Source organism: Diceros bicornis, chromosome 5, assembly GCF_020826845.1.
Source record: "Diceros bicornis minor isolate mBicDic1 chromosome 5, mDicBic1.mat.cur, whole genome shotgun sequence".
Classification (NCBI taxonomy): Eukaryota; Metazoa; Chordata; class Mammalia; order Perissodactyla; family Rhinocerotidae; genus Diceros; species Diceros bicornis.
The window spans coordinates 32,867,976-32,891,745 of NC_080744.1; the positions used below are offsets into that span (position 1 = coordinate 32,867,976).

General features: G+C 39.0%; 1 protein-coding gene across 3 annotated transcripts in view; it reads left to right on the forward strand.

The window, feature by feature from the left end:
• FMN1 (formin 1) overlaps positions 1–23,770 on the forward strand; it is a 365,920-nt gene that overhangs the window by 234,532 nt on the left and 107,618 nt on the right. For all 3 annotated transcript variants that reach the window (XM_058541158.1, XM_058541159.1, XM_058541160.1), the window contains 2 exons: positions 365–424; positions 5,855–5,975. In XM_058541158.1, coding sequence (XP_058397141.1) covers positions 365–424; positions 5,855–5,975 — 181 coding nt within the window. The remainder of the gene's footprint in view (positions 1–364; positions 425–5,854; positions 5,976–23,770) is intronic.

Sequence of the window (23,770 nt, forward strand, 5' to 3'; positions counted from 1 at the left end):
TTTTCTGTTCTAGTCCCTGGTTCCCTTTAGCACTCCCCTGCCCCCTCCTGTCTTGGCTTTATGCCAGAAAATATTGAGACAGTGTTTTTTGTTTGTTTGTTTTAGCCATTACCTCAGAGGTCCTGTGAATTATCTGTTTGATTCTTTTCTTCACAAAAAATAGTGTAGTGTCATTTCTTTGTATAGATGCCATAAAAAATGATGGGATCAGGAGGAGAGAGGAAAATCTGACCAAATAGAATTAGGACCAAGTATCGCAAATTAAAAGTATTAGGGCCACAAACTGAGATTTCAGCTCTCAACTATATAGTATGGCAGGGTTTCATGTGAATGATTTTCATTTAAGCTTCTCTTTTAAACCTAGGATAACGGGATTAATCTGGTGGACTATGTCGTGAAATATTACCTGCGTTACTACGATCAGGTAAGAAATGGCATTATGTGGAAAAGTACACTAATGGGGTTTCAACTCTTACACATTGTTGGCATTCAGAAACTGGATTATGGATGGATGGATGAATTTCAAGTCCAACACAGAATTTGAGAGCTCTCCAGCCTCCTTGGTTTACAGATGGGAACACTGAAGCTAAGAGAGTTTAGCTGACTCTTGTAAAGGGAAGCTTTATTCAGTGGTACAAATCTGTTGACTCTCAGTCCCCATTATAACACAGCTTCAGAGGGACCCTCAGTTATCTCAGTGCCTTCTGACCAGATTGTGAGGGTCTCTGTGAAATCTATATCCATTCAGTAATTGGTTATATTTGAAACTCGATTCTGGGATACAGACCAAAATTTAGGAAAGTAAGATGCAGTAATACCCAATACTTTATAGGTAATATTCATCTGTGAACAAGTTGAAGATATGGAATTTGAAATCCATCCTCTCTGCTTAGATTTCATTTGCAATTAGAAATAAAAATTGCTCTGAGAATCCACCTGAGCACAATTTTCTGTGTTTTATTCCTTCTCATTAAATTGAGAACAGGGAGTCCTAACTCTGAGAAGAAAGAGGTACTGTTGTAAGTTGTTGAGAAATCGAGCAGTCAATATGAGTGGAAAAAGTCTCAGGAAATTGTTGTCAGGACTCTTGCTTAGCTATCCGCGTAGGCAGAGTTTTTCCTAGGCACTGAGGGAAGAAAAGTCAAGATTCCAGGGCCTTGTTTTGAAAGGCTTACAATTTCATACAGAAAACAAGCTCAACACTGATGAAGTCTATAGTTATCTCTCCTACCCTCCTGGTGGGCTTATCTAACTGTTCTCAGTATATCGACAGCCAGGCTTATCATTCCCCTGCCCCCTCCTCGAACTGCTCCCCTGTTTCTATTAAGGACATAATAATTTCTGGTCCTTCAGACATGAAGCTTGTGCTTCTTTTTGGTTCCTCTCTGTCCTTCAACTAAAGTGTTTCTCATGTTCTTCCCTATTTTTCATCCCTACTGAATCCAGTTTATTCAGGCTTTAAGATACCTCCCCTAGAGAATTTCCATTGCTTCAGGGCTGGGCTCCCCACCTCTAGTTACTCCCACTCTAGTCCATCCCACACCCTGTGGCCTGATTACTTTTTATAGTTTCGATCATATCCCATCACTGTTTTACTCAAAGGCAGAAATATCTCCTCATATTCAAGTGAATTAAGATTCTACCCAATTTAATTCCAGTCTTTTACAACCACACTGTTATTACTTTCCCTCTACACGTGTTCTATGATCCAATTCAAGACTTGATGTTTTCCAAACACACCCTGTGCTTTCTTACTCTGAGGTGTTTTTACATCTGCTGTTCTCCCTAACTGGAACTATCCTTGTCACCAGCCTTTTTATAAAACTTCTCTTTTTAATGATTAATACTCTCTTGAAATAATAATAAAAGTCCTTTCAGGAAAAGGGTCCCAGTAACAATATATATATTTGCAATATACAATAGGTAATGAGCTCTTCAGCATCAATAAGAAAAGGACAACTTGTCCCTTCTCATAAAAAAAAACAAAGTGGCAAAAAAGACCACAGGTAATTTACAAAAGACAAATAGAAGATACGAATTGCCAACTAGATGCATAGAATTAGCAATATAAATTGATCAAACCTTTCTCAGAACTACCATGTATGGATGATTGAGTTATTCTCTGTTTAAGATCTCGAGGTCAAAGGGAGCCCACATCTAGTCTGCCCTTGACTCACCAAACTATATGTCCTATAAAAGGCACCTTTAAAAAAAACTCACATGAAGACGTCAAGCTGTTTGCCCATGGAGCTGTGCCTACCTACAGGAGACACCTTTTCCTAATGCATGCAGATGTGCTCTATGGGCTAGCAAGGCTTTGACCATTCCGTATGAAAAGCTCTAGAAATATGTGTAAACTTTCTAGGAATTTTTATCCTAAGGAAATAAATAAGAACATATCATTTTATTTATAATAATTTGTAACAGCAAAATAGTGCAGAGTTTTTGGTAGATGTTCAAAGGTAGGGACTAAGGTCAAATAAATTATGCTAGAGTCATAAAATGGAGTAATACACTGCCATGGAAGGTGTATAGGAGAAAATTTAGTGGCATTGGAAAATACTCTTGATCTGCTTTTAAATTGCAAATCTGTTAAAATAATATGTAGTATAATCTCAATTATGTACATATAAATAAACACACAGGAAAACCTAGAAGGATATATATATATATATAAATATATATATTTATATAAATATAAATATATATATATATAAATATATATATATATAAATATATATATATATAAATATATATATAAATATTTGCTTATTTCTGGATGGTAGGATTGTAAGAGATTTTTACTTTCCTTTTTCTTTCAATTACTGAACGTAATGAACATGTCACTTTTGTAAAAGGGGAAAAAGATACAATAAAAAAATAGTACAATCTTACATTGGCCCTTCTTCCATGAAGTCTTTGCTCACTTCCTCATCTTTTACTCCTTTGAAGCCCAGTAACACTTGGTTTGAACCTCTCTCATGATACATCTTATTCTACCTTGTGTATAGATATCTAGGAGCAGTTACCTATTATGCTGGCCTTGCTCCTTGAGGTCCAGAACTCACTGTTGTCTCTTTTTTTTAGTGTCTACAATGTAGGTGCCTTATAAATACTTGCTGAGTTGAATATACTGTAAATACCCACAAGAATGTAATAAGTGGCATCTGTAAAGAACTAGGTGCGAGGAAGGGAGAGCTCTTTTCTGGTAGAATGGGGCACGCGTGTTGAGCTTCAGGCAATATGCACATACCCGAAGTTCTGATGGCAGCTACCAGTATGGCAGAAGAATTAACCTGAAGAATCTTGAGAGGTGACGTTTCTAATCCAAGGGTAGCATGAGCAGATTTATCTTGTAATGTCTGCCTCAACCAAGTCAGAGGCATCCTGTAGGAAGGCAGAAATCTGCCTGTGGTATATGGCTCTCACCGAAGAGAGCTGAAGCCAGTGGAGTCGACTTCACAAAGGAAAATCTTACAATAAGCATAATTTCAAACATGGGATGGCCCGGTTTAGCAAAAATAAGAAGTCAACATTTGTGTGGTGCTTTCCCAGTTTTCACTGTGCAAAATGCATTTCACTCAACAAGGGTGTAGAATTCTGTGATTTATTAAACTATCCCCTCCCTTTAGGAGCCCAAGTGATGATTTTTGTGGTTAGTGGTGATGAGCAATTAGCTGAAGAAAGGTGACTCCTGCTCCAAGCTTCCTTGCACTTGTGCCTGGTTGCTGGTCCAAGTCTAGATCTGTGCAGTTTATGGAAACCCATTGGGAGCCATGTCTTTTGAACTCTAATTGAGCAACTTTCACAAGAGCTACTACCAGGCTGATTTGCTCAGCAGCGTTTTCTTTTTTTCTAGCTCAAAAAAAAAAAAAAAAAAAAATTGAAGCCAAGCAGGAGTGAATCTGATAAAAAGTTTTGGAAAATAAAAAGAGATATTATGCATGAGCTCTCCAGTGTCAATTACCGTGGAGTTTTGTGGCAAGAATCTTAGATGTTGTTCCATCCTGGCACTCAGACTAGGGTACTGCTTCCATTGTGTTTAAAGTAGTAAAATAAGTATAGGAAGACGAAAAAAAGTGCATCAATCACGTAAAATGTTTTTCTGATCAAATGATGAAAACTGCCTTCTGGTATTCCAGGTGAAGCTAAAGGTCTTAAAGGAAGGGGAATGGTCCAGAGAGTTCCTGAAACCACAAAAGATTTGATAAGTTAGATGTCCCCTGCTAAAGATAGAAACTTCGGGGCCGGCCCGGTGGCCGGCAAGTGGTTAAGTGCACGCGTTCCGCTGCAGCGGCCCGGGTTTCGCAGGTTCGGATCCCGGGCGCGCACCGATGCGCCACTTGTCAAGTCATGTTGTGGCGGTGTCCCATATAAAGTGGAGGAAGATGGGCACAGATGTTAGCCCAGGGCCGGTCTTCCTCAGCAAAAAGAGGAGGATTGGCAGATGTTAGCTTAGGGCTGATCTTCCTCACAAAAAATAAATAAATAAAGATACAAACTTCCCAGAACAGTGTTTTATAGGCTGTCTATAATGGTACCAAACAAAAGGTATTGATGTGCCAGATGTAGTATACTGTACCAAGAACGAGACACAGTTCCTGCCTTCAAAGTGTTTATAGTCTAGTGGGAAGGGCATACAAGCTAATGTGGCAATTTTTAAATTCATGTTGATAACTGCTGCCATAATGGTAAGTACCAGGGGCTCTTGGAAACATCCAAGTACTGGGACTCAGGGGAAATCTTAGAGGAAGTGATACCTGTTTTGAGACTTGAAGGATAAGTATGAACAAGGAGGTGTGAGGAGGTTCTGGGGAAGGATTGGAAGGGGACAATTTTATAGACAAAAGCCTAGAGGCAAGAGACTGTGGCCTGTTCTATTAACTGATGAGAGTTTAGGGGAAGGAGTTAGAGATAGGGAGAAGGTAGAAATCAGGCTGGAGATGGAGACAGAGGCCAGATCATAAAGTGCCTTGTAAAGCAGTTTTAGAGTTTGGAATTAGTCCTAATGGCAGTAGGAAAGATGGAATGTGAAGGAAAGCTGGCCAAGTAGCCTATGTGGAGAGATGAATAAGCTAAGACTGCCTGAGAGATGTGAGATTCAAAGCTGATGTTAAACAACTCAGGGAGAAAGCAAGCTAGACTGGAAAAGACATTTGAGGCTCAGCTTATCTTTCAAGGTGCCTGAAGGCTTTGTCCCTCAAGATGTTTCTCAGCTTAGATGCTCTGTTGGGTTTAGTTGTGGAGCTTGTCAAAAATGATACCCAACCATGCCCTCAGTAAACATCTGCTGAGATAAGTCAAACAGCATTTGGGAAATTTTTACAAATATGTGAAGAATTTGATCTCACACACACACATGAGCTTTAAGCTGCAGAGGAAGGTGGGTATAGGTGTAAGGGAGGGTGACTGTTTCTTCCATTGTAGCGCTGCCTTATCCAGCACCTTCCAATTCACACCCATTGGCATACCCCAAAGATGAGTTATCTAATTGCTACCATGTGAAACTCAAGCAGGGCCTTTCACTTTAAGTATTTTCATGTGTTACTCCTATGCCTTTTTCCGTGGGAGTAGAGTTCCAAGATCAGGACATACCTGATAACTTTATCTTTGATTCATGAGGCAAAATGGAAGCTAGCTTATGCCATAACCATAGCCAACCTCAATGCCAATAAGACCAAAATGATATTGTGAAAGACACAAAAACATTTCAAAGTAACCAGTCCCAATTTAGGAATAGCAGAAGAGCATTGCTATGATTCTTATTCGAACATCCGATAGAAGATGCTTTGGAATTTCAACTGAAAGGGACAGTTGGGAAGTATAATGTTGTTTTGTTGACCATGTTTTTTAGGAAGCAGGAACAGAAAAGAGCGTTTTCCCCCTGCCTGAACCACAAGATTTCTTTCTGGCCTCCCAAGTCAAGTTTGAAGACCTCATAAAAGATTTGAGAAAACTGAAGAGGCAACTAGAAGGTAAAAGGAACTGTTGTATTATATAATAGCTAAGATTTTTTTTAATGATTTAAAAGACTTATTTATGTCTGGCTCACGGAACGGAGTTGGTGCAGAGTTCAATTATGGTACGCGACAGACCTCCTGATACTTTCCATCTCTATACACTGTTTGGGGGTGTTGTATTTACATATCCTTCTCTTTTATTCATGTTAACCATTTGTTCTATCTATATCTTATGATATCTAAATTTTCCAACATTTGATAGATATAACTTTAGTAATAATAGTTGCAGCAACACTTTATTGAATGCTTACTGTTGTCTCATATAATTCTTACAATAATCCTAATAAGCAGGAACTATACTAACTCCATTTTACAGTTGAGAAAAATGAGGCTTAGAGAAGTTATGTTCACGCAGCCAGTAAGAGGCAGATTTACTGAGCTCTAATCAGGTCTATGTGATTAGAACTCATGCATTTTCTAAGCTAGTTTACTATACTTATATATCACACACAAGCGTGTCCTTATATATTTGGTTTATGTATATGAGTCTAATAATGATGGCCAGACCCAAGGTAAACATTCTATTTTAGTTTAATTTACATTTTTAATTATTCAAAACAAAATGCTGAAAGCCCTTTTTGGCTTTTTTAAAAGGTGAAAATATGTCTCTCTTGGGCAAGAATTTTCCTTTGGCATTTCTAGAGTCTTGTGTTTTCACTGTGGAGACATCTCCTTGTCCAAGAATATAAATACTTGCCTTGGAGCTTGTATAACTCCAATTGAAGAGCTCTACAGAGGATTTAGGGAGCGTGTTAATGTGGAAATGGAGCCCAGAGTGCCAAAAGGAGAGCTTGAGGAAATGAAGAGCCTGAACCAGGAATATTTTTACACTAAGACATAAAATAAACATTTTAAAAATGTTTATTGTGAAAGAGTGCTCAGAAACCTAAGTCTTAGACAGAGAACAGCTTGGAAATGGAAGTAAAGTGGGAAAGATATGCTCCCAGTGGCAAGGAAAGCCATGTATTTTTACTTTGGGCATAAAATTCGCTTAAATAAGTATAGTGGTTACAAGTGAATATTTTTACCTTGTAAATTATTTTTAAGGGAACATGTGGATTTTTTTTTTTCTCCTGTTGATGTGGTTGAAAGCAAGAATTCCACCAAATGGATGTTTCATTCAGGAACGTGATATGTGAACTTGTGATCATTCTTTTCCCTTTTCTAAAAAACTGGCACTTTTGTCTCTGTCTACAATGAGGAGCTCGATTCTTATTGTAAAAATACAGAGTAAGCCATCACGGAGCAGTTTTTTCTATCCCTTTCTAATGGCAGAACCCAGGCCCGTCCTCAGGATGGCTGCAAGGTTAGCAATGGCAGAGAAGACCTGAGCTTGTTTTCTCCATAGCTTTTCCTGAATGCCCATCCCCTCTTCTCTCTTGGCCCTTTGGTTGTAAAGCCCTCGGTCTGCCCTCTCATGTAGACTTTTGAGCAGAAACCTAATCTGTGTTTGATCTTTCTTCTTTTCCTGCCTTCCTTCCGAGGGTTGCTTCTTGCAGGCATCCTAGCTCGGCTACCTCCCCTTGACATCCTTGTGTTTGATGATGAATAATAAAAAGATAAGAGTGACTTAGGATGACAGTGGTGGGGCAGGGGTTCCCTCATAGCTCCCCACTTGGGCACATGTTTTCTCTAGGGAAATCCTAAGTGTAGTTGCAGATCTCTCAGCACTCAACTGACAGTTGCCCGGTCAATTTTAAAGAAATACAAGAACTTCTGGAGGTGGAGGAGCTGCCTCATGAAGGAAAGCTGAACATTGCCCCAGTTATTTTTCTTCTTTGTCTTGGACTTCACCAAAGACATCAAGTCCCACAAAGGCATAGGGGGAAGCTGGGACTCCCCACACACATTGAATATTTAAACAAAAACGCCCTGCTAATCTTGAGAGATGCCAGTGTTTTTAACACATGAAAGGTATCTAGTAAATATTTAAAGAAAATACTGACCGTTGGTTCTCTAATGAATTTCTTTTTCTTCTAAATACCATCTGGCAAGATGGCCAGAGTCGTGGCGGTCCGTTTCATCTCATGCTCCCATTCAGGTTTCACCTCCTTTTCCATAAGGCCTTGGTGTGAGCCTAGATTGAATGTTTAATTGAAGAGGACATAATTTTCACACATACAGCAAAGATTTGATGAGGCTTTGAGGTTTATTGTAGCCATTAAAATGTCGTGGCTGCTGGCAAAACCCCAGAAAATGTCTAAAGCTAAACCAGATGTGATTAGCAAATTTCAAGAAGTCTCAGGCCCCGGTTCTCCAGGCAGGCACGGCCCTTTAGAAGAAAATTGTTTTGCGTAGCATGAACCACACCTTAAGAATAGGAGGTGAATTAACTATGGTTGTTGCTTGTACAAATGTCACTGATCAAGTAGACATTGTCAGTAAGCCTGTTGTCATAGAGACGAGAACTTTGACTAGCACATTTATGCAAGTAAACGTAGCAAGGAATTGATGATGATAGTATCAACTATAATTTATCATGTGATTATTATCTACTGGATGCTTTACATATATCATCTCTTTTAATTCTTACAATGGTCCTATGAAGCAGATATTGTTATCAATCTTTTGCAGAGGAGGAAAATGAAGTTCATGGTGATCAAGTGACTTGCCAAGTTACTTCACAGTTCATGACCTAGCCCCAGTTTGAAACTAGATATCACTGTAAGGCATGTATTCATGACATCTCCAGCCTCTGACCCAGAGGTCTCCGTATCTGGTCAGAGATGAGAACAGAAAGACATGTATTCAAGGCCTAAAGCCTCATGAAGATATAAGTGACAAAAAGAGAATTACTGAACGTGTATGCATGAGTGCAAGCACACACACACACACACACACACACACTCCTAGAACCACAGATGTAGACCCTCAGATCAGATAGAGATAGGAAAGAACTGACTTTGGGTTGGGGATAGAGAAGGGGACAATGTATAGGAGACAGAGTGTTACATAGGATTAAGAACTTGAGCTTTGGAATCAGATATGTACTTTTTACTAGTTTGATAAAAGCAAGATCTTGTTAACTCACATAACCATAAAAAGGATTCATTTTCTCACCTGTAAAATGGGACAGTTAATATTACCTATGTCATAGGAGGTAATGAATGCATGGTCCCTTGGTAAGGAAAGCTTCAATAAAGCTGATTAGAGATATGTACCTTTTCTGGAAAATGCACGACTTGCAGAGTCATGCCCATACTGTTGAGGGGCCAGCTGGCTGTGTTTGTGGAGAATCTGATTCCCAGAGCACTGGTGCTCTCTTCTCTACATTGTGAAGACAGAACCAAGTTCTTGGTGCCTGGGAACATGTTCCATGTTTTGTTTACTATTCTACATCCTTAATCAGACAATAATTTTGATTTCCCTGATACTGTGATGTTGTAAGTAATAAGTTGGGAAAAAATAAACAAACAAACAATGGGAATAGTTGCTCTCTTTCTTATTCCTTGACCTTGTTTGCTGGCCAGAACTCTTAAGGTATTCTTACCAACCCATGTGTGGAAGGCAGAGTAATGATTCTCAATGAGGGCCAAACCCTAATCCCTAGAATCTATGAATTTGTTATTTTACATGGCACATAGAGATTTTGCCTACGATGAGATGAAGAGATTATCCTGGATTATTCAAGTGGGCCTAATTTAATCATAGGCATCTTTAAAAGCTGAGAACTTTCCTTGTCTGTGGTCAGGAAGAGATAGTACAGTAGAATGATCAGAGAGATGCAATGTTGTTAGCTTTGAGGATGGAGGAGCTGGTAGTGAACCAAGGAAAGTGGGAAGCCTCTAAAATAGGAAAAGGCAAGGAACAGATTCTCCTAGAACCTCCAGAAGGGAGTGCAGCCATGTCCACACCTTGATTTCAGCCCAGTGAGACCCATGTCAGACTCCTAACACATGGAACTATAAGGTAATATATTAGTGTTGTTTTAAGCCACTTAAGCTTGTGGTAATTTGTTATAGTAGCAATAGGAAAGAAACACACCATACAGTGTGACCTTTATGATTGTGCCAGTTAATACCAGTCACACATGCACACCATTGCTGAGGCCATAGATGTAGCATTTCCCAAGTGGTGGCACTTAGCCGTATTGCATGAAATGTGAATGGGTGCTCTCTAAAAGAGTCTAGAGTCCAATAAACCTGGAAATGCTCTATACTAAAGTTATATCATAGGGCTTCATAGTGCACATGAGCTTATTAAAGGCTCTGAGAAGTCCTGCAGTAAAACAAAACAAAACGGTGTTTAACCCTGTTTAAAGCAGCATTTCTCAACTTAAAACATGAAATGTTTTTTCTTTTTTTTTTCTTTCACTGAATCCTTAGTAATATGTTGCAAAACTTGCATTTTGTGGATATAGTCTAAGAAGAAGGGATGTTATTACTATCAGACTTTTAATATAAAGAACACAGCTGTTGGTTAAATGATCACTACTGGGTGATATTAATAGGAGGAGCTGCGATGAACAATGGTGGCCTCTGTTCTTCAATATTGCTCTTAATACTCCCTGACGACTCTGTCCTTCCTGAGTTTGTTATCCATGTAAACTAATAGAGTGGGTCCAATCCTCTCTGATGTCTTGATTCCTGAAATCCAAAATAAATAACATTAGTATTATGCAAAATTACTCGAACATCACCTCCCCCAAATCCATGTTTGTTTGACATGATCCTGTGATAGTATTTTATTATGAAAAATTCACTCTAACTATGAAAGTAAGAAAACTAAAATAATATTTTTTTGGAAAATGAGATAGGAACTCTTTGGATAGGTGTTGAGAAGTCAGCATATTCTGAAAAGTTTCAGAATAAAAGTAATTTGCCCTTATTGGCTAACAATAGTTACTTAGTGTCCCCTATCATTAAGGGTAGGCTAATCAACTAGTTGAGTACTAAATTTTACCTTGAAAATGATACCTTATTGGCCCTGTTATTATATATATAAATTGGTAAAATGTAATTATTAGTTAAACTTCAGTGTAAGATATTCAAACTTGCTTGAGAATGTTGGCTTGGGTACACGTTTGGTGTGTATGTGTGTGTTAAGATGATTCTGATGATGTCCTTTTCTCTAAATATTTAAGACTATATATTTGAACATGTCCTTTCTTATGTACCATTTAGAAGTATTTGGGAATATACAGTTTTGGAAAAGCGAGAGTCTGTTGACTTTTTTGATATCTGTTATCACTCTATAAATGTTTATCCTATAAATGTTTATCCTAAAATGCTAACTCTTTTAAGCTTTCTCTAAATGAAATGCTGTGTGAAACGCATAGTGCAGGCGTTCAATAAATGTTGAAATCTTAAGTTTGAATAGTAGTAACATTTCTAAACCAACTTCACCTTGAAGTACATCTGTCACATCTCAAGGCATTTTCAGTCCTGATGTCCTTATTTTAATGGAGTGACCAGATTAGCCCAGAACCATCCAGGTGAACCTCTGTTTTGCACAACACTAGTACCTGAACATTCTACTCCAACGTCTAAATTACAGAATAAATTCATGCATACATGGAAGTAACAGTTCAAGAAAGAGAGGGATTTTTTGTAGATTTTCTAAACTGTAGTCAACGTGTCTTCCAGATGAAGAGGGCAGATTGAATTCATTCATTTAGCTCCACTCCCTTCTAAAGGCACTCTAAAAAAAATGAACACTCAGGTTCTTTAGCAGCATACGGTCAATACCAATATAATCAGCTAAAAGAGGAAGAATTGGGGAGGGAACCACACTCTCACACATAAAAACAGGAAATGAGAACCTTTTTACATGGTAGTTTCTCATTGCCCTGGGCAGAGACGGGTGTAGTGGAAATAGTTTAACTATTTAGATATGCATATGAAGTTTTTACAGTTAAAACTAGGTTAAAAACATAAGTTATCATCAACTCTCAATTATAGGTAGGTAAATTAGCGAGGTTAAGGATTAGCCACAGTTTTTAAAGTTAGTAATCTATTATTTTTAACTTTAATCAATGAGTCAGCTATACTATTTCCATGTTAGAAAACCTTTCCCACTTGAAATTACGTGGTAAACAATAGATTGCCTATTGTTTCTCCTGCAAGGTGGAAACAATCCTCTCCTTTGTCATGGAGCTCACTTAACTTAATGAACAAATTAAGTGTCTGGGCAAATACATTGTTGAGGTAATATCAGTGGAGGGGTGAGGGGTGAGGCGCTGAAGGGTGAGGTGGGGTTTGAGACTCTGAGCGCTGGTGGCATTGGGAAGGGAAGCTGCCTGCAGGAGAGTTGGTATCCCCAGGGATAGAGAGACAACAGAAGGGCTAGTTAGAGAACTTGCACTTCATCTTGCCCCAGACCTCTTTTGTTTTTAAAATTTTGTTTTGGGGTTATGTGTGGTGTCCTTCTCTCTTCCTATTACTACAGTTAATCGAGAGTTGACTATGAGAAGTGAGAAGGAATACTAATAACTGGGGTTGCTAATCTGATGAATATTCAAGTTTGTATCCTTGTGGGGAGAGGGAGGGATCCTGTCCTGGCTCCACAGTCCAGTTCTTTAATGAGAGTTCATCTCACCTCCGTCCTCGTTGACTCTGGCTTTCTTACAGCCTTGTTGGCTCCTCCTTGGTCAGGAATCTATGCGTCTGTCCACCACTTGGATGAAAGTTTGGCCTTGGCAGACTAAGTGAGTACCGTTGAGCCCAAATCAGAGCTTAAGAAAGGTGATTACCTATTGATATTATCTCAGGAAGCAAAGAAGATTTAAAGAAGGTCTGTAATGGCTGTTGCTTTGAATTCGCAATAGACGCAGTCAGGGGTCTACCAAGCTGTGGATGTAGGACCACAGTGGAGCATTCTACACCCAGTGCATGCAATACGGGGATACCCTTAGGGTTGCCAAATGTATTAAATAAAACGCAGGAAGTCCAGTTAAATTTGATTTTCAGATAAACAAGACATATTTTTAGCATAAGTGTGTCTCAAATATTGCACAGGACAATCTTATACTAAAGAAATTATTCCTTGTTTATCTCAAATTCAGATTTAACTTGGCGTCCTGTCTTTTATCTGGCATATCTGTAGAGAATTTAAAGGCAATAATAAAACTAACTAAAAGCTGGTTCACTTTTTATTACCATTATGCCGTGGCAATTTTAAACAATCTCAGTGATAAAATCTTCCTCCCTGTGAGGGTGGACGGTGGACACAGGCACGGTGAATATGTTCAAGGGTGTGGTGTATGTCTATTTCCACCATCACTGATGACAGCAGTTACCTTTTAATGAGCACTTACTTAGTAAATACCGGTAAATTTGCTTACATCGTTTCTATTCTTAAAACTACTTCAAAATAAGTACTACCTGCAGTTTAACAGTAGGAAAGTTGAAGCAACTTTGCTGCTAATGACAAAGCTGAGATTTGAAGCAGGTTTATCTGATTACAAAGCTTATACTCTTTCTACTTACCGTGCTTTATTCTTTTACTGTTTGTGGGCCCACCCTTCAAGCACTAACAATGTGATCTAGAATGATAAAGCTTGAAGAATAAGTGCCATTTAGTTCTCTAGTTCATCTTCTACAGGGCCTACAGATAATAATTGGATTGAGGTTAGGCTTTTTCTTATCTCTGCCCATAACCACTCAGCTAATCTACCTGTTGTAGTCTCTATCCTCCTATCTCCTGCCTGTCAATCTCTTTTGGTTTCTCTAACACACTCACTCTCTCTATCTCTCTGACAACTAACTAGCCTGTGTTTTATCCCTTCATGACCCAGATGATAGGCAAACTAGTCTGACGTGGTTAGCCAGATGAATAGCAGAGTACTACAGGGCCACCTCCAGGCAACCTGCATGGTTTTGACTGCTTTGTTATCTCTTCCATTTGTGGAAATTACAATGTAGTGGGGCTCTGACATAGATGAGAAGGTAAGGGAACCTTCCAGGACTTGTCAAGTCACACAGCAGAGCAGACTCTTGCTTCTATGCTGGGGACCAGCCCTGACTGCAGGATAAACAACTTCAACCTCCTGTCATTATCAAATGGCTTTCTCTCCATAAGAGGATAAGTGTTCTTTAAGAGAAAAAGAAAAAACTAGATCTTGTCACGAGAGTGAGTATTTTCTTTAATTACTCATTTGAGCATGGTCCATGACCAGTATGGCTCTAGCAAGAGGGGAAAAAGACTTTGGAAAACTTTTGGAAGACTTCTGAGAAAAGAGGACCAATTGAACTTCCTCTAGGATTGAACAAACCCTCATGGAGGATTTCAATTCCTCTTGAAAATTACCAAAGCGATAGTAAGGACTTCTTTAAAAGTATAAACTCAAGAGTGCAAAATGAGAGAGAAAACCATAACCACAAAATTTCTGAAACTCGAAAAGTAGAAGGACAAGTGGTAAATGAATTAGCCAAATCAGAAAGCCAAATTCTAATCCAGGAGTGGAGAAAAGTGAGAAACAATCGATTTTTACCACAAGATTCATGCACACCACAAATTCACACATAAATTCATACTATTCATACATACACATTCATATATATTTGGACATAAATAATTCAGTGAAATCATTCAAGAAAATCTCCCAAAATGATGAACCGAAGTTCCTAATTTTAAAAGGTCCAAAGAGATTCCAGAACGATGGAAAGTAACAGATTCATACCATTGTTAGAACATTTCAGAATACTCAGGACAAAAAGAAAAGCTTATACACTTCTAGAAGGGTCTAGAAGGGGAGGAGGTGAGAGAGTGGGATGTGGAAACAAACTATACACAGAGAATCAGGAAGCAGAATAGCTTCAGACTTTACAACAGCAGCACTAGAAGCTAGAAATGGATCAGAATTCTGAAGGAAAATTATTCCCAGTCTACAATCTTATATCCACCAAATTATTGATAAATGTGAGGGCAAAATAAAAACGTTTTCAGACATGTAAGTTCTCAAAAAATTTATCTCCCATACAACTGTCCTCAGGATGCTACTAGAGAATGTGCTTTACCATGATTTAGGACGACAAAGGTGATAGGAAATAAAAAATCCAATGGAGAAGGGAGGTGAAGGGATACTCCAAGATAGACATAGAGCCCAGGATGACAGCCAGGCATGGAGAGCAAATGTTCTAGATTAGATTAGGTCAGAAGAATCATGGAGAAGATTCATGAGGAATATGCAGTTAATGCATCTGATGTATCAATGTTTTGACATGATTTACACAACTAGCAACAAGTTTGGAGTTCATTTAGTGATAAGCACATAGAAAACAGAACAAATTAGAAAAAAATTATTCATTCTGAGGGTGAGAGTAAGAGAGTTTTGGGAGGAATGTATAAAGAAAGGCAAATTAATCAGAATATATCAGCTGGGACTGGGAGTTGGTTTTGCAAAGTCATAAAAATATCAACACTGAGTACTAGTCTAACCAAGTCATGGTAGTGCTATGTTGGGAGAGAGCTCATGTGTGGTGGTTTAGTTAAATTTCAATGGCAGAGGCTGGTGTTTAGAAAGTAGTACTAGCCTGGGATTTAGGAGATGCAGTTTAAGATTTAGTTCTGCCTCTTACCATTCATGTGATAAGCCATGCAACTCTGACAAATCACTTAACCTCTGTGAGCCTCAGCTAAAACTGGAGCTGATCATCCTACCCTGCCCAACTCAGGGATGCTGGAAGGGTCAGATGAGCAGATGTGTGAGAAAGTAAGGTGTAGAAGATATTATTTAAACTCATTCAGAAGACATGCAGTTTGCTTGATGCATATTGGTGTATCCTAGAAGGGAGATGGGTAATTGATCCATTAGGACAAGCCTAGCTAATTTATCACCTTTTAGGAAGCTCCGGAAGATGTGACTTGAATGATCGACTTGCCTAATTTGTTAGTCCTTTCCTCCTTCGCAGCCTGTTTGTCTGCAACAGTAGTTTGCTAAGTCTGGACTCTGGTACGAGACTGGATACATTAGCCAGAGTCCTAACCCTGTTGCCATGGTGTTAAAAATATTTAGTTTTGCAAGCAAAGTTTTAGAAATAATAAAAGAAAAACTTTGATATGATTTATTTTTGTAAAATGATTTCAACAAAACAGACATAAGGAACTGGGGTAAGTATTTCAGAAAAGCAGTGGGTGTAAAGTGCTGATCAGCATGGTGACTTTTGATGCAAAGCATTCAATTAAGTGCAGCATGGTGAGTAAAGGTCATGCATTTCCCAAATGGAGTGCCTTCAAAGACAAGTTGTTCAGAAAGGCGAGAGGATACGGAAACTGAAACCTGATTCATCTGTTTAATTAATGGAAGAAGTCTGTGTTTTTCTTTGAAGCCATGATTGTGACATCTCTAGGTGGGAAGGATGAGTTATGTTGTCTGGTTTCCTCTTCTCAGTTTTCACTCTCTTTCTACCCTTTATTTATAAATCAACATGGTTAATAGAATTTATTTTGTTTTGTTTTGTTTTTTTTAAATAAACATAAAATATTGAAATAAAAGCTACTATCATGGAAAAGTCTGAGTCACAAGTCCTGAATTCAAATCCTTGCTTTGCAAGCTGTGTGACCCTTGACTGGTCATTTCATCCCTACACGTCTCAGTATCCTCATATAAAAAGGAGGGTACCACTGCCTGCCTCACTGATTGTTTGAGAGGATTAACCAGAATCATATGAAGAAAATCCCTTTGCAGAGTATAAGCAAAATATAAAATACGTATCCTTGATTCCCTTTGTGCCTTCATATCCAACATCCAGTCCGTGAGCAAATCCTGTTGACTGTTCCTTCAGAACATGCCTTGAATCAGTTTATTGCTCTCCATTCTATCCACACCACATTTCCAGTCCAAACCACCACGTCTCTCCCCTGGGCCATAAGAGATTCCTAACAGGTTTCCCTGCTTCCACTTTTCCCCTCCCTCTAATCCAGTCTCTGCACACCGGACCGGTCGGGCCACTTTGTTATTTCATATTCATTGTTCTCAGAATAAAATCCAACCTCGAAACCTGTAGCCATGCCTTACAAGTTTCTACATGGTTTGACCACGTCTCCTTTCCTGTTTCGTCTTATGCCACCGCATCCCCTGCTACCCGCAGGCTAAGCTAAGCCTCACAGGCCACCTTTGTGCTCCAACCCCAGTGAGCTTGCTTCTGCTTTAGGACCTTTGCGGCAGCTATTCCCTCTGCCCAGGATGGCCTTCCAGATAGTCCCATGCCTTGGGCCTTCCCTGACCACCCAACTACAGCAGCTGCGGTAAATAGTCACTCTCTCTCACAGCCCCCAATTTTGATATTGCTATTATTTTCTAATTGTTTGTAATTCCCCCCCTCCTCCATGAAGGCAGGGACCTAATGACCTTTTTAGCGTTTATATCTACTGTGTCAGTTAGTACCTGCCACATCGTTGTTGTTCAACCAATATTTGTTGAGTAGTTGAATGTATGAGCCAAAGGACAACTGGTAGAAAAGACTCCACTCACTTCAGATAATTGCTGACTGTGTTATTAGAGAGAAATTAGATTATTTCCTTATGGGCAAAGATGTTAAATGAGCATAAATAAGTAGAAGCTTTAGGGAGACAGATTTGAAAGCTGACAAAGGGAGAACTGACTGCTTTGGGAGGTGATGGGTCCCTCACCCACTTCTGATTGGAAGACTATGTTATGGTGGATGGGAGGATAGTTGCCATTGGAAAGGGTAGTTGCACTAAATGATTTTGAAAGTACAGTCCAACTCTGAATTTCTAAGATAGTTATTATTACTGTGCTATTTCAGTGCAGTTTACAGTTCTCCTTATTCATAAGGGTTTTGGAGTTCTTCCCTAGACTTAGTTAGAACAGCTAAAAATCCCCAGAATTCTGACCGTTTACAGGATATAAAAGTCAACTGTAAAATTATATCAGGTTTGGATCTCAGATATTGTCTTTGTAAAGGGCTCTCAAGGATTTGCTCTTGGATTAATCTATGCCTCAAAAATTCTAGCATTGATACCATCTAGAAGTAATCTTGTTAGAGCAGAAATCTTATCCAATGTGGTTGGTTAATGGAAAAAAGTTGACTCAAATCAGGAATCATAGAAAATGATACTTGCATCCCTTAACCTTTAATTTAAAACAGGTTAAGTATAGCATCATTTGTCTGTCTTTTGTTGCAGGGCTGAGGCCTTTTCTTGAATTATAGATCTGTTGAATGCAGTTTTGTGATATTTTCCTACATATTCCACATCCATAATACATCATGTGTGATTTCCCTTTGTATTTTTAAAATGGAGTCATAGCTCTTGCAAATATCACCACAGGATCTTTCTGGATATTTATAATAAAACTGTCTTGCCCACACTTTCTTAAAAATGAACTTTTGTTTTTAGTTTGGGATAATTTTAGATTTACAGAAAAGTTGCAAAGACAGTATAGAGAATCCTCATAAAGCCCATATCCAGTTTCCCCATTGTTAACATCTTCCATTGTTGTGATATATTTATCAAAACTAAGAAACTATATTAACTAAACACTCATGTGTTTGGATTTCACCAGTTTTTCCATTAATGGCCCATTTTTGTTCCAGGATCCAACCCTGAATACCACATGGTATTAAGTTTCCATGTCTCTTTTCCCCATTCTCCACTGGTCTCCCACACTCACATTTAACAGCAATATTTTGGCTTCTCCCACTTAAATTTATAGAAATAGTACTTTTTCACCATCGTATTGCTACAGTTTACCATCAAGCAATTACAATAAAAAGAATGACTGGCATAAACAGGTTTGGAAACAACGCAACTGTTCTTAATAAGGATTCTACTCAACGGTGGGAAGAATTGCCCAGGGAAACCAGAGAGTAGTCTACAGGTGCAGGCTTTCAGCATGCTGTACGCATCAGATAGGAGGAATGGAATGTAGCATTAATTTGGCACATTCATTGGTGAGAGTGTTGTCTATATTTCCCGTTCAATAAAAGAAAAAGGTATTAATCTAGTTATAATGGTGATACCTTACCAGTGTATAGAGCTTCATCCTTTGAAGTGGGTACGGAAGGCATATGTAACTGAGAAAATGGATCTCCGAGATAGGAAGTGGTATGGCCAGGATCACCCAACCAGGCATAGAACTTGGGTCTATTGATTGCCAAGCCAGGGCTAAAGCTACATTACCATAAACTTGTGTCAGGTCAAAACGTTCTCTTCACAGGAATAGATTTGTGGGTGGTTTTGTGAATATCAAAATATTTTCTTGCCCAAGTAAATTGTGTATCTTGGACTCTGGAAGAGTCACAATTCATAAATGGATTCTTTTCATGTCAGACAACCAAATGAGTGAAGTTAGAGGGAGACCTCTAGCCCCAGCAAAGGGGATTGGAGTTTTTGCCAATGTCCTTATCTCTCCCAGATTTCTTCCCAGATGTGTTGGCCTCCGCGTGGCTCTTAAATGGATAGAGATGGTGGACTGTGACTCTACTTTTAAGGTACTCATGGAAAGATCAGAGACCTGCCTGAGAATCAGTAGCCCTGTTTCGGGTCCTCTGTGCCACTAACCTCCACCTAACCTCCCCTGGCCTTCTGTCTCCCCATTTAAAATGAAGGGGTCCTAGTGGGGCACTTGGTGATTTTTAGCTTTCATTGCCTTGTTCCTTATCTTTTGCAGAGCACTTTCATAGGTATTCCACATTGTTTCTAGAACTTCCCTGTAGGTGGTTAGGGTAGGAGGCAGAATAGCACAAGGCCAGTGGGTCTGACATTCTGAGTTTAGATTCTGACTCAGCTACTTACCTAAAAGTAGGGATTTACCATTACCTAAAAATAGGGATAATGCAGGACCAAGTTCATACGGTTCTTGTGAGGAGTAGAATGAGACACACAAAGCAGGCTGTGGTTCAAGACACCCTTGGCCATTAAGGGCCATTTGTTGTTGATCATACAGATTAAGAACTTGGTATAGTTGTCAAGGAATTATTGGGTACAGAGAGAAAAGGCAGTATGTTCAACTCAGTGTAGACGACCAGGTGCCATTAGACCAGTAACTTTCCCTGTGCCATCACTTACGGAAAGAGGAAAGCCCAAGGAAAATCTAAAATGGCTAATGTACTAAAACTGCTAGTTTGACTGTTTTTAAACTGTATTTCTTGACTATTTTGATTGCCCTTAAAAACACCATCAGATCTCCAAGTATCCAAAAAAAAAAAAAACTCCAAAATATGGGGAGGACCTTGTTTGACCTTTTCAATCAGTTCATTTGTTCAGCAAATATTTATTCAACGCCCTGAGTTAGCTGCTAATTTTAAATAAACTCACTGAAATATCAAGTCATTTATAAACATATTTTAAGAGCAAGTGCTACCCTCATTTTCTAGGGAGAGACTTATTCCTACTTACTCTTCTGATTTCTCTTCTGCCAGGAACAGGGATCTGTCCCTAAGAACAGTGATTAAACTTGCTGTTGGTCTGATGGGGTGGGAAGGTGGGCAAAGTGTGCCCTCTAGCTGGTCCACAGATTCTCAAAAACATTTGCAAAGCCCTTCCTGATTGTGATATTGTAAAGAGAATCAACAAATATTTGCTACCTCTTGTTTATACCTCCTCTATACCTTGGAATTCCAAATACCTAATTTGTTTTTTCACTCCAGGACACACCTCCCCCAACCCCTTACCCCATCCCAGAATTGAGTGTTTTAAGCCGTGGCTGAGTTTTTAAACTGCTGTGTACATTTAATTTATTATTTTTCTTCCTTAAAGCTACTGTTGTGAATAGTAATAATCAGTGACATGTTCAAGTCAGTGACACGGAATAAAAATAAAAAGGCAGCTACTCTAATAAGAATAATTAAACGATTGAACGATTTGCTCCAAGTCCTTTCACAAGGACCTGACTCATCTTGAAGACAAGGACAAGCTCCTAGGGCTCCCCAGGCCAGCAGGAGCTTAGAGGGGCCTCCCTTGGCTTTAAATTTTATCGCTTAGGCTCATTAACATCAGGGCTGAGGATGTCAGGGAGTTTCATGGGCACTGCAGAGTCTGTTACACCTAGCCTCTCCCAGGGGATACTGTATTTGTCACCGTTTCAGCTGTCTTCTTCTTTCTCGAATCAACCCTGCCCAGAATTTCCCCTTTCCTGAGTCCCCCATCCTTCCTAACACTTAATACACACACTCACGTCGCATGTACCCATGTAATAGCCTCCTATGACAGACCTCACCAACTCACCTTCTCTAACCTGACAGGGTCTGGGATGCAGACTACCAGGGCTGCTGGACCACTAACTTTCCCTGGGCCATAACTCAACAGAGAGGTAGGCTCATTGACAGGTTTACAGGAGAACAGGGCTTTAAATAAGCAAGGTCAGTGTCTGGAGGCTTCCCGTTAATACCACTAACAGCATCCTGCCAGCGAGATCATTGGCCACTTTGTTACCTGCTCTAAACTATTTCTGATTTTCAACTTCATTTTCAAACACATCCTAAGAAATCCCAACTCTCAGCAAATTGACAATGCAGCCCTCTTTATATGAAGCCTTGTTTATAGGCCACATTTCTCCCGACAGATTTACAAGTGTCTGCGGAGTTTTAAAAGACGATTGCTTAACAGGCATTAAGTGAGACACATAGGACTGTGTAAATATTTTAGCTGGAATAGGGGATTTTTTTAAACGTCTGAGCCAAATATTGCATTAAATCTGAAGACAGTGGCAAACTGATTAGCAGTAGTTGCCAGCTTCATGCTTTGCCAGTGATTCCCATAGCCAAGATTAGATACCAGAATCCATCCACCAGTTGAGGTTGTGTGTTTTAAAATAACTTTCCATCCTTTTCTTTGCTCTCTTCTCCTATGCCTTTCCATCATTTCTCTTTTATTTCTTCATGGTTTATTTAGACGTAAACACTTTCCAGAGGAGAAAATTACAGTTAATGTGACTAACCCGTAAAGGCTGAAATGGGAACATGGGCCTAGAGGTCAGAGGAGCTGTGGAAGGCTTGCAGCTGTCCTGGGTGCTTTTTTGCTAACGGGCTGATGAATCTTAATCACTGGTCTCTTTGTGGCCAGCTGCTGCACTGATGGAAGGAAATAGTCCTAAGATCAGCATTGCTACCTCTTCTACTTGCTGATTTCCTTGAATCATAAAGAATCAGGCCTGTTGCCTTCAGGATTTATATGTGTGAGAGAATCTGTCACTTAACTTTAGTAAAAACTGCCATGCGATAAGCATTTTGGCTCCAGAGGAAGTATTTCTTATTTAAGCATTTCTATAAGAAAGCCATTTTCCTGATTTGAACAATGTAGGATGTTTTGTTTGATCTCAAGTATAATTTCTATGAGAGTGAGGCCTCCTGCCCAACAGGACTTTGCTCTGCCTTTATTGATTCCATCAGCAACCTCCTGATTTTTACCCATGGATTTTCACTAAAGATACTTCTTGAAGTAATACTCAATTGGTTGCCCAAAAATGTAGGTTCCGTCTACTCTCCACAAATGGCTTGAATTGTAATCACGTGGCCAGGTTGTTGTTTGATGTAGTTGATCCGCAGGTCTGAGCATCTTAAAATTATGTATGTTTATAATTATATAAATGTATATTTCAAAAAAATCTGAGTGTTTGAATTTGCCTGTAGACCCCGCCAGATTTCAGATAGTTCCACTGGTATTGACAATAGTGTAATTTACATTCAAATTAAATGCAACACGTAGGACCTTTCAAAGTAGTTGCTTTCATGGACAGGCCTCAAACCTACTCTTATGCTGTGGTTAATCCCAGATTATTTTGTATCAGCTTTTGTATGTCACCAGTTCTCTTTGAGTTTGAGTAATGTACCTTAATGCACGGATGGTCATCTCACTGTTTTCCATTCTAGAGCGTAATAACTTCAAATGCGAGGACCATACCCCCTAAATTACAGTTTCAGGCTCAATTCTACCTAATATGTAGCCAACAGCCTCCTCAAAGCAGTGCAGAAGGCACAATTTTATTTTCAAAATCTCTGTCTTTCCCATTTGGGTACAATCCATATTGTATCAAAAAGCAGTTTGGCCACTACGTATCAAGAACTCTAAAAATGTTTTTCGTATTTTACCCATAATTCCACTTCTGAAATCCATCCTAAATAAGTCTTCTTAAACTCAGAATAAGTTTTTATAGGCACAGATGTTACTTAAAGCCTGATTCACTAAGGGAATAAGGTAGAAGGGAGTTGACTCCTCAGCTGCAGGGGAATTAAGTGAACTAGGGTATATCCACTTAATGAAATTTTATATGGCTGTTAAACACAATGCTTGTGAATTTTGTGAAATAATATGAGAAAGTGTGTGTGATGTGTTTAATAGAAAGAAAAAAGGTACATAAATTTCTCTATCAAATAAAAGTATATAAAAAATAACATATGAAGGCAACCACTATAAAATTATGGAGGGGGGTTTGTGATGCAGAGGCCGAGACACAAAAAAAGGTACCAAAGTATTAAATGGGGGCTGTTCTGGTCATGGTATCATGAATGATTTTTTTTCCTACTATCTTTTTGTGAATGTTTTTCATGTTTCTTTATGTATGTTACCTTCACAACACTCTTTAGAAGTTAATTGCTGCTCTCCTCCCTAAGGTGAGTTCCCTTCCCCTTCAGATACTCAGGAACTTCATGTTTGAGGCTGCCTGCCTAAGGCTTCCTAATATTCAGTCTCCCTGGAGGTGAGAACCTTGCTGAATGAGCCTTTTTCTTCCATTATAACACAACTTTGCTGTCTGTTGCTTGAAATCCCTAGCCCTTCCAAACTAGTCTGAGAAATAAATTTATAGTAAAGTGTTAATGAATTCTTCTTTGATAATGTTTTCTTTTTCA